Source organism: Aulonocara sp. 'chitande type north' Nkhata Bay, linkage group LG3, assembly GCF_057382095.1.
Source record: "Aulonocara sp. 'chitande type north' Nkhata Bay isolate Kocher_YH1m ecotype deep benthic linkage group LG3, A_spYH_male_GT1.1, whole genome shotgun sequence".
Classification (NCBI taxonomy): Eukaryota; Metazoa; Chordata; class Actinopteri; order Cichliformes; family Cichlidae; genus Aulonocara; species Aulonocara sp. 'chitande type north' Nkhata Bay.
The window spans coordinates 5267499-5282673 of NC_141346.1; the positions used below are offsets into that span (position 1 = coordinate 5267499).

General features: G+C 42.1%; 2 protein-coding genes across 4 annotated transcripts in view; both read left to right on the forward strand.

Moving 5' to 3' along the window:
* The first annotated feature begins 1025 nt into the window (after positions 1–1025).
* Positions 1026–7312, forward strand: LOC147333627 (uncharacterized). Its single transcript, XM_086285816.1, has 3 exons — positions 1026–1032; positions 1411–2038; positions 7249–7312. Exons 1-3 carry the CDS (start codon positions 1026–1028, stop codon positions 7310–7312), a joined length of 699 nt encoding a protein of 232 aa, XP_086141942.1.
* An 800-nt stretch (positions 7313–8112) lies between these two features.
* Positions 8113–15175, forward strand: part of LOC147333628 (ribonuclease inhibitor-like) — a 42020-nt gene continuing 34957 nt past the window's right edge. Inside the window, exons 1-3 of one of the 3 annotated variants that reach the window (XM_086286355.1) lie at positions 8126–8219; positions 9043–9129; positions 14376–14516. In XM_086286355.1, coding sequence (XP_086142481.1) covers positions 14398–14516 — 119 coding nt within the window. In that variant the 5' untranslated portion in view covers positions 8126–8219; positions 9043–9129; positions 14376–14397. Of the gene's footprint in view, positions 8220–8580; positions 8687–9042; positions 9130–14375; positions 14517–15175 lie in introns of those variants that run through there. The other 2 variants (XM_086286356.1, XM_086286357.1) reach the window with 2 other exon arrangements.

Sequence of the window (15175 nt, forward strand, 5' to 3'; positions counted from 1 at the left end):
TAGTAGTTAATATGTCATTTTTTTTAAACATAATTGGTGACAGGTTACAAGGAAGTCTGGCACTGAACAGAAGTTGTCACGCTATGCTCCTTTATTTATTGTGCATAAATAGTGAATTGTCCTGACACAATATTACGTTTCGCTTCTGTTATTACCATGGTACATTGACAAAAACATATACTTTTATTCACAGGATAAAACAGTTGTTTTGTATCACTAATTGCCCAGTGCGATTACAACATACAATAATATTGTCACTGCTACATTTCTGTAATGCTACCAGAAATTATTTCCACTACTAATTAATTACCGTTGAGCTCAAAGGTTATATTAATAAACGGTTAACGAATGTGTATTTATGACGACGATTTGTGAGACTGGTAAACTTACCTTTGTTCGTATGATGGTCTTTCATTCTACACGGTGCATTTCAAGGTCCTGTACCCATCCGTCAGTAAACTGTACCTGGGCTTGTTGCAGTGACCTGAAGTTACTAAACTTCATGAGTGTATGCACTCACTCCAAGAACTGTATAATTATAAATCTGAGCGTGGTGAAAGTTGGGCAGCACGCTAACGTCTTTTGTCCACTCTGTGTGGTCTGACCCTTTCACTCCTTTGATTTTTTCCTCGTATCTTTTCTTTGTCTTTTCGTCGAGTCTGTCTTTGTATGGACCGGCATTGTTCTCCTTTTGTTTTGTACATTCCTTTTTTGTGCGGCAAAGAAAAAACAAGAAGGTATTGGAACCGGAGAATGAACGTTTTGCGGTGCTGCAAATGCTTGCATTTGATGCGGTACTTGGATTGTTTTGCCACTAGTTCCCGGCATGCAATGCGCAAAAATCACGTGATTGCTAAACAAGGGGGAGGGTGCATCCGGCCTCCTCGGCTGTAATTGGTCCAGCCCAGAGACGATCATGACCAATTGGCCAATCCAACACCTTTCATTATATATACACCCTTCCTAAAAAAAAAAAAATCCATCGGCCCATAAAAACAAAAAATTGCCAGCGGCCCACCGGGCAAATGCCTGGTATGCCCGATGGCCAATCCAGCTATGATGGGGCCTGATTATTTGAGACCTTGTATGTGAGGAGCAGGATTTTGAATTCAATTCTGGATTTAACAGGAAGCCAATGAAGGGAAGCCAAAACAGGAGAAATATGCTCTCTCTTTCTAGTCCCTGTCAGTACTCTTGCTGCAGCATTTTCGATTAGCTGAAGGCTTTTCAGCGAGTTTTTAGGACATCCTGATAATAATGAATTACAGTAGTCGAGCCTGGAAGTAATGACATTTCTTGACCTGAGTCGTTGTCATCTCATAAATCTCTCAGGATATTTCTAATTTTAGAGATGTTGCGCAAATGGAAGAAAGCATTCTTACATATTTGTTTTATATGTGCGTTGAAAAGATGCCTATCGCTCTGTGCCCCGGGCAGCTTTGGGACATTCTGATCACTGCATGGTCCATCTTATTCCAGTTTATAGGCAAAAACTCAAACGTGCCAAGCCTGTAGTCAAAACTGTGAAGAAGTGGACTAACGCAGCAAAGCAGGAACTGCAGGACTGTTTTGACTCCACTGATTGGACTGTTTTTGAAGCTGCATCTGAGAACCTAGATGAGCTCACGGACACTGTGACATCATACATCAGTTTCTGTGAAGACGTGTGTGTGCCAACAAAGACCTTTTGCACATACAACAACAATAAACCATGGTTCACTCCTAAACTCCAACATCTTCGTAAGGCCAAGGAGGACGCCTACAGAAGTGGTGACAGGGTCCTGTACAAGCAAGCCAGGAACACACTGACCAAGGAGATCAAAGCAGCTAAAAGCATCTACTCCCAGAAGCTGGAAGAACGGCTCTCAGCCAACGACCCTGCATCAGTGTGGAGGGGCCTGCAGGAAATCACCAGCTACAGACGCCCCCCACCCACTATTGAAGCAAACAAAGACCTGGCCAACGAGTTAAACACTTTCTATTGCAGGTTTGAGACGGACAGACTCCCACGCCCCACCCTCCCCTCCCCAGGGACATTGCTTCAGACATTGACCCCCAACACACCTTCCACCTCTCCCCCCTTCACCCTGCCCCTCCCCAATCAAGACTCAACGACCACCCCCACCCTCCCCAATCCAGACTCAACGACCACCACCACCCTCTCCAATCCAGACTCAACGACCTCCACCACACCTCTCACCCCCCTTTCCTCCTCCCTGAAACTAAGAATACACACTCAGGATGTGAGCCGACTATTCCAGAAACAGAAGCCCAGGAAAGACCCCGGACCAGACGGCGTCTCACCCTCCTGCCTCAAAACCTGTGCTGAACAGCTGGCTCCCATCTTTACTCGCATCTTCAACAGATCCCTGGAGCTGTGTGAAGTTCCCTCCTGCTTCAAACGCTCCACCATCATCCCTGTTCCCAAGAAACCCACCATCACAGGACTGAATGACTACAGACCTGTCGCCTTGACGTCTGTGGTCATGAAATCCTTCGAACGACTGGTGTTAGCCCATCTGAAAGACATTACAGGCCACCAGCTGGACCCTCTGCAGTTTGCCTACCGGGCAAACAGGTCGGTGGATGATGCAGTGAACATGGGGCTGCATTACATCCTGCAACACCTTGACCGCCCGGAAACTTATGCCAGGGTCCTGTTTGTGGACTTTAGTTCGGCTTTTAACACCATTGTGCCTGAACTTCTTTCCTCCAAACTCTCCCAGCTCAGCGTGTCACCAGCTACCTGTCAGTGGATCACCAGCTTCCTGACAGACAGAAAGCAACAAGTGAAGCTGGGGGAGATCACCTCTGAAACCCGGTCCCTCAGTATTGGTGCCCCTCAAGGATGTGTCCTCTCACCACTACTGTTCTCCCTCTACATCTCCCTCTAGAGATGACAGTGGACTTCAGGAGACATCCCTCAACTCTACTCCCCCTCACCATATCAGACAGCCCTGTGTCAACTGTGAAGACCTTCAAGTTCCTGGGTACAACCATCTCCCAGGACCTGAAGTGGGAGACCAACATCAACTCCATCCTCAAAAAGACCCAGCAGAGGATGTACTTCCTGAGACAACTGGGGAAGTACAGTCTTCCACAGGAGCTGCTGATCCAGTTCTACACTGCGGTCATTGAGTCTGTCCTGTGCTCCTCCATCACAGTCTGGTATGGAGCAGCCACTAAACAGGACAGGAGCAGACTGCAGCGGACTGTACGGGCAGCAGAAAGGATCATCAGCGCCCCCCTGCCCTCCATCCAGGATCTGTACCTCTCAAGAACCAGGAAACGGGCAGGGAAAATCATCACAGACCCCTCACACCCTGCACACAGACTTTTTGATCTGCTGCCCTCTGGCAGACGGTACAGAAGCCTGCAGACCAGGACCACCCGACACAGGAACAGTTTCTTTCCCCTCGCCATCTCCCTTCTTAACAGTTGACCTGTCACACTGCTCCCACTGCCAGACTGCAACTGCACCTTATGTACATTCTGTAGTATTCATTCCACCTCATTCATTTCTGTATTTTATGTATATAAGTTTAGATTCGTTATTTATAGTTGGTTTACACAGCTTTGTGTATGTATGTGTAATGTGTATATATAGACACTTGTGTGTGTGTGTGTGTGTGTGTGTGTGTGTGTGTGTGTGTGTGTGTGTGTGTGTGTGTGTGTGTGTGTGTGAGATTTACATGGCTGTGCTTGAGAGCCACCATCTACCGGAACCAAATTCCCTGTATGTGTCTCCACATATACTTGGCCAATAAACACGATTCTGATTCTGATTCTGATTCTGAAGGACATGTCCTGGTCAAAAATGACTCCAAGGTTCCTCACAGTGTTACTGGAGGCCAAGGTAATGCCATCCAGAGTAAAAGTCTGGTTAGAGACCATATTTCTAAGATTTTCAGGGCCGAGTACAATAACCTCAGTTTTATCTGAACTAAGAAGCAGAAAGTTAGCGGCCATCCAGGTCTTTATGTCTTTAAGACATTCCTGCAGTTTAACTAATTGGTGTGTGTTATCTGGCTTCATGGATAGATAGAGCTCGGTGTCATCTTCATAGCAGTGAAAATGTATGCTATGTCTTCTAATGATGCTGCCTAAGGGAAGCATGTATAATGTAAACAGAATTGGTCCTAGCACTGAACCCTGTGGAACTCCATAATTAACCTCAGTGTGTGAAGAGGACTCTCCATTTACATGTACACATTGGAGTCTATTAGATAGATATGATACAAACCACTGCAGCACAGTACCTGTAATACCTACAGCATGTTCTAATCGCTCTAATAGGATATTATGGTCAAACAGTATCGAACGCAGCACTGAGGTCTAGCAGGACAAGCACAGAGATGAGGCCACTGTCAGAGGCCATAAGAAGATCATTTGTAACCTTCACTAAAGCTGTTTCTGTGCTGGGCTGAGCTCTGAAACCTGACTGAAACTCTTCAAATAAGCCATTCCTCTACAGGTGATCTGTTAGCTGTTTGACAACTACTCTTTCAAGGATTTTTGATATGAAAGGAAGGTTGGAGATTGGCCTATAATTAGCTAAGACTGCTGGGTCTAGAGATGGCTTTTTGAGTAAAGGTTTAACTACAGCCAGCTTGAAGGCCTGTGGTACATAGCCAATCATTAGAGATAGGTTGATCATATTTAAGATCGAAGAATTAATTAATGGCAGGACTTCTTTGAGCAGTTTTGTAGGAATGGGGTCTAAAAGACACGTTGATGGTTTGGAAGAAGTAATTACTGAACTTAACGCAGAAAGATCAATTGGAGAAAAAGAGTCTAACTTAACATCAATGGTACTAAGAGTAGCTGTAGATAATATTACATCTGTGGGATTATTATTGGTATTTTTTTCTCTAATGATAAAAATTTTAGTTGTGAAGAAGTTCACGAAGTCATTACTAGTTAACGTTAAAGGGATGGTTGGCTCAAAAGAGCTCTGACTTTTTGTCAGCCTGGCTACAGTGCTGAAGAGAAACCTGGGGTTGTTCTTATTTTCTTCAATCAGTGATGAATAGTAAGATGTTCTGGCTTTGCGGAGGGCTTTCTTATAAAGCAGCAAACTATTTCTCCAGGCTAAATGATGATCCTCTAAATTTGTGACAAACCATTTCCTCTCCAGCTTACGAGTCATCTGCTTTAGGCTACGTGTTTGAGAATTATACCACGGAGTCAGGTACTTCTGATTAGAGACCTTAGTTTCCACAGGAGCTACAGTATCCAGAGTCGTACGTAGTGAGGAGGTGAAATTATTAACAAGATAATCGACCTCTGTTGGGGTAGCGTTCAGATAGCTGCTCTGCTCTGTGTTGGTACAGGGCATTGGAGATGATAACAGTGGGTGGATTATATTCTTCAACTTAGTTACAGCACTTTCAGAAAGACATCTACTTTGATAAAGTCTACTCTCCACCGCTGTGTAATCGATTATTGTAAATGTAAATGTTATCAGGAAATGATCAGACAGGAGAGGGTTTTCAGGAAACACTGTTAAATGTTCTGGTTCGATGCCATATGTTAAAACAAGATCTAGAGTGTGATTAAAGTGGTGGGTGGGTTCTTTTACATTTTGAGAGAAGCCAATTGAGTCTAATAACAGACTAAATGCCATGTTCAGGCTGTCATTTTTAGCATCTACATGGATGTTAAAATCACCCACAATAATTATTTTATCTGAGCTCAGAACTAAATTAGATATAAAGTCTGAGAAATCAGACAGAAACTCTGTGTAAGGCCCAGGTGGACGATAGATGATAACAAGTAAGACTGGTTTCTGAGTTTCACAGCTGGGGTGGACAATGTTAAGCATCAGGCTTTCAAATGAATTAAAAGTCTGTCTTGGTCTTTCATTAATTAATAGGCTGGTGTGAAAAATTGCTGCCACACCTCCCCCTCGGCCTGTGCTTCGAGATTTCTGGTAGTTAGAATGACTCGGGGGTGTTGATTCATTTAAACTAACATAATCATCCTGCTGCAACCAGGTTTCTGTAAGGCAGAGTAAATCAATTTGTTGATCAATTATTAAGTCATGTACTAACAGAGACTTGGAGGAGAGAGACCTAATATTTAATAATCCACATTTCACTGTTTTACTCTTTGGTTCAGATGTGGATACTGTATTGTTCTTTCTTTGTGATTTTTATATGTTTAAGTTGTTTGTTGCTGGTTTTTAGTTTGTTTTTTGTCTTTTTGGAAGCTGACACAGTCTCTATGGAGATGGGTTTTTGGGGGGATAGCAGGAGGAGAGAAGCTGCAGAGAGGCGTGTAAGACTGCAACTCTGCTTCCTGGTCCCAACTCTGGATAGTCATATTTTGGGGGGTTTAATAAATTTGTCCATATTTCTAGAAATGAGAGCTGCTCCATCCAAAGTGGGATGGATGCCGTCTCTCCTAACAAGACCAGGTTTCCTCCAGAAGGTTTGCCAATTATCTATGAAGCCCACATCGTTTCTGGGACACCACTCAGACAGCCAGCAATTTAAGGAGAACATGCGGCTAAACATGTCACTCCTGGTCTGATTGAGGAGGGGACCAGAGAAAACTACAGAGTCCGACATTGTTTTGGCAAAGTTGCACACCGATTCAATATTGATTTTAGTGAGCTCTGATTGGCGTAACCGGGTGTCATTACTGCCGACGTGAATTATGATTTTACTGAATTTACGTTTACCCTTAGCTAGCATGAAGTTAAATGCATGAAGTTAAAAGATTACAACTAGTAAAACAAGTTTTTAAAAGAGACTTTTCCATTTGATTACATTTTGTATGATGGATTATGCAGAAAAAGTAGAATTGGGCTGAAGGATCTATTGCTTTATTACCTGTCCAGGTTGTAAATTGTGTTTTTAAACTAAGTAACTAAGTAATTAATTACTTTTAAAAATAAGTAATCAGTAAAGTAACGGGATTACTTTTTTGGAGAAGTAATCAGTAGTTAGTTATTGACTATTTTTTTCAAGTACCTTGACGAACACTGCTCATGACACACCTTAAACATCATGTGATCCATTCTCAGTCTTCTCTTTCATTCATGGCTTCAACATGTTGAAATGAGCTTTGACGAAACATTCAGTGAAATAAAGCTTTCATCACATAATTCATGTGTGCACCAGATGAACTCTACAAAGACTCAATTGATTTATCTTTTGTTTTAGATGAACTTTTATCACTTACAGCTATATTAAGTACGTTTTTATCTAACTTCTCACTCATTAACATCTCACATGATTTCAGATCACTGCTGTTCCCCACCAGCCCTGTAGGTGGCATCAGTGTGCCTCAAACCATTTACAGATGATTATGTGTAGTTCACAGTTCATATTTAAATAGAAGATGTGGGACATTGAAGCAACACGTCCATCCACCCATGAACATGTAAGAAATAAAAATAAAGGTTTGCTTCATGTCTGTAATATGTAGACAATATTCTCAGTATAGCAGTTTGGGTCAAAGTGCAGATGTTCCAGATGTTCTGCAGTCTCTCTGGTTTTCATGTTAACATGTTGATTTTGTACCAAAGTGAAACTTTTTTTTCATTCATAGCTGGTTTCACAGGAGGTCAAGGCGTCAAACAAACAGCTTTAACTGCACAATGACACACTTTAAATCATCTACAGACAAACTTGTGTGTTTAATTTATGAAGAAATAATAATGATGTGTTCTACAGCTGTCCATAAAGTAGCTTCTCACACAAACTTTGACACACCATGACTTTAGTTCATGAAAAGCTGAATAATTAAGAGCTGTGACTACTATGAACTGCTTATGGTGACTCCATTAAGCTCTCAGCTGAAGTTTCATTCATTTATTTTAACATTAATGTCGCCTTTTTAAGTCTGTGTGAGGATTTTTATGACAGACATTAAAGGAGCTTCTTTGATTAGAACCAAATTCATGTTGATTTTTAGCCTTATAATCATAAAACTGGAGACTAATGAAAAGTATAATATTTTTTTTTAAAAAAGCCTTTATTATTTGAGTAATGCCCGAATCTGCTCTGAGAAAGAAATAGCACAGAGTTGTTGATGCCATTTTGAGATTAACTGAATTTTTTCTAAGTGCTCTTATTGTGAAAATCTGCATCCCCCCCGCCCACCTGTTCTGCTTCCGGTGGAATCCCGCCTCCTGCCAGGAAGCAGCTCACCTGTTTTTTCGTGTTTATTGTCCAGGTGTGGAACTTGTTGTTGGTGTGTGTGAAGAAACTGTAAGTTTGCTTTGTTTCCTCCTTTAAAAGTTTGTCTTTAGGAACTTTACTGTTTGTTCAGCTCATGTTTCATTTCCGTTCTCTCCATCAAAGTCAGTGTGTAATGTTTTCCTGGCTAACATCAGCTGTGTGCAGCTGAGTTCCTGCACAAACAGCACAAATCTGCCGCTCCATAGTTCACGGTAACGGACTCACAGCTGGACCAATGAGGCCGAGTGTGTCCGCCACTCTGAGCTACGTTCTTGTTTGTGTACTTATAGTTTGTACTTTGAGTTCACTCAGAGGCTGAGTCCCAATTAAGAGACTGCACGCTTGAAGTACGCGCACTACGCGTACTACGTACGGTGCGTACTATAAGTGCGGAAGTGAGAGGCTTGTGAAATGGGACGCTATGGCATTACTGAGAGTTGAAAAACTGTCTAAAGTCTTTCATCTTTAATAAAATGATCAGCGTTCTGCTCTACCAGGTGTAACAATTGAGTTTAACATCCAGGCATCCATGAAAACGGAATTTATGACATTTAACGGAGTTAGAAGTTAGCAGGGAGTTAGCTCGCTAGCTTCTATCTAAATACAATATAGCATGTCCTGACTGCGGGGTTTTGGAAACAAATTCAAACGTACAGCTCTGTTATCACTTCCAGCATAAATGAAGACAGAAAACTAAACAGCAGTGACGTTTGTAGGGTTACTGAAGTTGGGCTAGCTGGTATATAATGATGTGCTACGTGACCGCTAGCGACACAGCTATGTTAGCATAATATAAACAAGCTAACCTTTTTTCCACGCGATAAAAGTTAACGTGAGTGTTTTCGGTTGTCAGGAACAAATGTAATCACATGGCAGGATGCTGTAAAAGGACCAAACTTCAGCCAGGAGAACAACTGAGATAATCCATCCACAATACGAGGTTAGTCATTCATATACTGCTGCATGGGCTGGGCTGTAGTTACATCCTAAGGTTTTAAAGACTGAGCTTAAATAAATGGTTAGCGGTAATAAAAGCCGAGGGAGGTCAACAGTGATCGCTGACTGTTTTAGGAGCTTTTTGAGATCAAATAGAAGAAAATACAAAACATTAAACATGTTAACAACACAAAAGCCATATTAAACGCAGACTACTTTAGACCCGGAAGTAGGATTCGTTGTGTCATCACTGAACAACCGGCGCTGTTTAGGTTGCCTAGCAACCATGATACTAACCGCGAGACACCTTACATACAGCTTTGTGTGACAGAAATGAAGGAGAAAAATGTTTTGTTAGTCATTCATTTTTGTCATGACATCACTTTGATTAGTTGAGTATCTGAGGCTGAGACCACGGGACTGTAAACATGATTGTTGGGCTTCATTTCTGTGCTGAACAGTTATTTAAGATTAGTTAGTAAATAACAATTAGTTAATGCTGCTCATGAGACCAAAGTCATCTCACTGTGGCAATGTAAATATAATATGGCCAATATTATAGTATTGTCAGATTATTATGATATATATGTATATATACAGTGGGGCAAAAAAGTATTAAGTCAGCCACCGATTGTGCAAGTTCCCCCACCTAAAATGATGACAGAGGTCAGTAATTTGCACCAGAGGTACACTTCAACTGTGAGAGACAGAATGTGAAAAAAAATCCATGAATTCACATGGTAGGATTTGTAAAGAATTTATTCGTAAATCAGGGTGGAAAATAAGTATTTGGTCAATAACAAAAATGCAACTCAATACTTTGTAACATAACCTTTGTTGGCAATAACAGAGGTCAAACGTTTACTATAGGTCTTTACCAGGGGCCTGTTCTTCGTACCGCGCTAAGTGAGTTAGCTGGATGAGATTGTTGACGATTTCGCGTGATCCTGGATCGTTCGGTTCCCCGAAGCCCATCCGGGACTTGCTGTCATAGCAACAGAGCCGTAAGCGTAAACCTGCTGGGGAGCAGGTTTACTTTATGTAAACAGGATTAGATCGTGGCCACGCAGGTATGTCCGCGTCATTCATACGAAAGCAACAGCGATATTCCACCACTGTTTCACCATAAATAAATAACATCAATGTAACTAAAGATAATGCAGCACTTGATCCTTTTATTGATTTCACACAGATACATACAGGTCATTCCCTAAAAAAGGGAAATGTACTATTAACATTCTATTACATGTATGTGATTATTACAGATGTAATTCATATTTTAGAGTAGTAATTGTAAATTACTTCGTGTAATCAAGATGAGAGACCACGGCTATAAAAGCGAAGGTGGATTTGGGAAGCCTGTCGCAGCCATGTCCTGTCCGTATATGCGAGCCACCCATTGCGGAAGGTGCAAGATTGATAAGGAGAGTCCTCAGAATTCAGCGTATATTGCGGGACAGACAGGATCCTTTAGCTCAGCGCGACAGTGTGCTCATAGAGAGATATCGATTTTCCCGTGAGGGTATTATTCACTTAACCAACTTGTTGACGAGGGGGTGCAGGACCACCACCTGTCTTTTTTTTTGCTCTGCCCTTTTCTTGGTTGCTGTTATGAACAAACAAACAGAGTATTCCAGGGTCTCTTTCCAAGAGACGACAAGCAATATAAGTGATAAATATTACCATTCTGTAGAATATTCTTATATTTCACTTTTACTTGTTCCCATGTTCTAGTGGGTCCTGTTGTGGCTCTAATGTGAAAGGGGATATAATATAACATATTATAATATAATATAATGTAATATAATATTGGATAATATGGTGTGATATGATAAATCTACCCTACCGCCTACTGGTGTTGGCCAGAGGGGCCGATGGCGCAATATGGCAGCCTGGCTTCTGTCAGTCTGCCCCAGGGCAGCTGTGGCTACAACCGTAGCTTGCCTCCACCAGTGTGTGAATGTGGGAGTGAATGAATAGTGGCATTGTAAAGCGCTTTGGGTGCCTTGAAAAGCGCTATATAAATCCACTCCATTATTATTGTTATTATTGGATTACTTATGAGTTTGATTTGTCAGCAACTTTCTGCCAGCCCTCTCTCCTTGCTTTTGCAGCCTTTGCAGTGTTCCCTTGCGTTTTAATTAAACTCTGAAACTCCTGAAATCCCTCACTCATGAGTTCTTGCTCTGCTGCCGAAAAATACCGAGCGCGCCCCTTCGCCATTTTCGCCAACCAATCAGCGGGTTGCCGATCACTGTTTCTGCTATCGATGCGTATCCCCTTTTACGGCACCCAGTGATCTCACATTACTTCATCCAGCTATACTAATCGTCAACAACAGGTGTGTTCGGGGAACCGGAATAGCGAGCTCAGAGTTAGCGCGATGATTTGGTCTTGGATGTTTCATTTGATCTTGGATGTAGTAAGCGACGTACGAAGCACAGGGCCCAGGTTTGCACACACAGTAGCTGGTATTTTGGCCCATTCCTCCATGCAGATCTTCTCGAGAGCAGTGATGTTTTGGGGCTGTCGCCGAGCAACACGGACTTTCAACTCCCGCCACAGATTTTCTATGGGGTTGAGGTCTGGAGACTGGCTAGGCCACTCCAGGACTTTCAAATGCTTCTTACGGAGCCACTCCTTTGTTGCCCGGGCGGTGTGTTTTGGATCATTGTCATGTTGGAAGACCCAGCCTCGTTTCATCTTCAAAGTTCTCACTGATGGAAGGAGGTTTTGGCTCAAAATCTCACGATACATGGCCTCATTCATTCTGTCCTTAACACGGATCAGTCGTCCTGTCCCCTTGGCAGAAAAACAGCCCCATAGCATGATGTTTCCACCCCCATGCTTCACAGTAGGTATGGTGTTCTTGGGATGCAACTCAGTATTCTTCGTCCTCCAAACACGACGAGTTGAGTTTATACCAAAAAGTTCTACTTTGGTTTCATCTGACCACATGACATCCTCCCAATCCTCTGCTGTATCATCCATGTGCTCTCTGGCAAACTTCAGACGGGCCTGGACATGCACTGGCTTCAGCAGCGGAACACGTCTGGCACTGCGGGATTTGATTCCCTGCCGTTGTAGTGTGTTACTGATGGTGACCTTTGTTACTTTGGTCCCAGCTCTCTGCAGGTCATTCACCAGGTCCCCCCGTGTGGTTCTGGGATCTTTGCTCACCGTTCTCATGATCATTTTGACCCCACGGGATGAGATCTTGCGTGGAGCCCCAGATGGTGGGAGATTATCAGTGGTCTTGTATGTCTTCCATTTTCTGATGATTGCTCCCACAGTTGATTTCTTCACACCAAGCTGCTTGCCTATTGTAGATTCACTCTTCCCAGTCTGGTGCAGGTCTACAATACTTTTCCTGGTGTCCTTCCAAAGCTCTTTGGTCTTGGCCATGGCGGAGTTTGGAGTCTGACTGTTTGAGGCTGTGGACAGGTGTCTTTTATACAGATGATGAGTTCAAACAGGTGCCATTCATACAGGTAACGAGTGGGGGACAGAAAAGCGTCTTACAGAAGACGTTACAGGTCTGTGAGAGCCAGAGATTTTCCATGTTTGAGGTGACCAAATACTTATTTTCCACCCTGATTTACGAATAAATTCTTTACAAATCCTACCATGTGAATTCATGGATTTTTTTTTTTTCACATTCTGTCTCTCACAGTTGAAGTGTACCTCTGGTGCAAATTACTGACCTCTGTCATCATTTTAAGTGGGGGAACTTGCACAATCGGTGGCTGACTAAATACTTTTTTGCCCCACTGTATCACTGACTTTCAGCTTGTTGTGTTTGTGGATATATGACTGACTTTAATTATTAAACATTCGCACATAAATAAGTGACGTCATATTCAGTACTTTTGACAGTTCACTCTTCGGCCGCTCCATCTTATTAGGGAAATTCCACATACATAAATGTAAATTTCAAAACTCAACCCCATCATTTAATTTGTTTTTGATTGAAATTGAATATTACTTAAACTCTCTTAAATTAACTTCCAATAAAAAAGGTTTATCATTGATTGAAATTCATTCAGAAATGTTTAGCGAATGAGCTGTCACAACTTTCAAGTACAAAGTTGTTATGAAGTCTGTCACATTCCCCCTTTTTTCTTTTTTTTTCTCCTTTATTTATTTATCCTTCTTATTTCATTGTGCTGTATATTGTCACTCTTATTTGCCTTGTATGTCTACTGTACAAACTGAACTGGAATGACTGACTGTTCGCGTTATGATTTCAATAAAGTTTGGAAAAAGAAAAAAACAACCACTTCGGCCGCTCCCTTCTGCCGTATTTTGCGGCACCCACCGCCGCGCTATGAATATATGAGACCACGAAGCGTGCACCGGACCACGCTTGATATTTGGGGAGATCGACGGCGCATTTGGAGTATGCATTTGAAGCACACTTCGAATTGGGACAGCCGTCGTCGCGTGGCGGTGACGTAACCGCACTTGGAATGCGTACTTCAAGCGTGCAGTCTCTTAATTGGGACACAGCCAGAGTCCGCAGACTCCGAGATCGCAGCCTACGTGATGACGTCACAGCTCAGCTGCAGTGTTTATTTATGGCCTTTACCTCCTTTACTGTCACTGTGATTAGTATTTACACAGCAGAGACCTGCAGAGCGCTAACGCTAAGTTAATGATAAGAGCTCTTAAAGACACGAGGGAAATAAACATTATTAAAAGGAAACATAGATTTTGAGCACTTCAACAAAAAAAAAATCTCTTCAGCTCAAACTGAGGAGACAAAATAGTCCAAATGTGGATTAAACATTTGATTCATACGTCTCTAGCAATAAAGTCAGAGCTTTAAGTTCATCCTTGTTTCCTCAGACTGTTTGAATTCATTGTGTCAGAGAAACTTTAGACTATTCAGCAGAGCTGATGTGGAGCTGAGATCTGCATCAACATGAATGTTACATGTACGGAGTTAACATGTTAAACTACGACAGTCACAGAAATCATGTGTGAACATCATGTGATCTTAAAGTGTCTGCATGGCCATAAAAGAGCTTTTAATATAGTTTTATACGGAGGTTGGAGTTTGCAGAGAGCTGACTGCATCTGACTCAGAGCTGTTCCTAATGTTCTGCAGGTAAGATCAGGTTTCTGTGATCCCTGATGTGGACCATGTGACCTGGTTTTTAGGTTACATGACAGGTCAGAGGTCAGCGACTTTAATTCAGTTACTTCTGTTAATGTGAACTCACTGAGTGTTTGTGGTTTACCTCTCAGACTGACTGAAGTCCGCAAGAAGATGATGATGGAGGACGAGGAGAACAGAGCAGAGTCTGCAGGAGCCAGCTGTCCATCTATGAGGAGTGACAGGTCCAAACCTCAACCTCCAGACTTCAGTGCTGAACCTGGACAAACTAGGTCAGAGACCTGTCATGAGCTTCTTTAGATGTTTGTGTTTTCCTGGATAAATATGACCTGAAACATCCTTAGATTTTTACAAAGATTCATTAAAAAGAAAACAATGAAACAACAAAGGTAAAAATATTAGACTCAGTCGTTTGCTGTTTGAGGACAGTGATGCTCATATCTCTGGGGAAAGTGTGTACTGAGTGGGTTCATGTTTGTCTTTAAAGAACAGAGCTGCTCTGTCTCTGATTCTCTTTGTGTCTGATCTGTTAAACAGTCTGAGAGGTCACACAGGGACCCAGCAGCTAAAGCCTGGATCATACTGGCTGCTGTTAATGACACCTCCATCAGGACAACACTGTACTGATGCTCAGATTTAATCACAGGGAACAAAACCATATTTTACCTTCAGATGTAAAACTTTCAAATATTCATTAAATATGCAAAGTGTTTCCAAACAATCAGAGAGGGCAGATGTGAAGCACTCTGTGAATTTTGATAAAATTACACATCTGTTATTCATCTGTACTACACTAATCCACCAAGGGTTAGGGTTTCTATTTGTTTTGCATATTTCTCATAATTGTATGTTATAGATCATCAAACAAATTTTAATATTAGAGAAAGAGATGCTGATTAAATACAAAAGGAGGTTTGTAAGTGATGATTTC

Bases quoted from the DNA above. Each gene is read 5' to 3' on its own strand.
- LOC147333627 (XM_086285816.1), top strand. The intron at 2,039-7,248 runs GCTTCAGACATT...ACATGATTTCAG, and splicing joins CTCCCCTCCCCAGGGACATT to ATCACTGCTGTTCCCCACCA.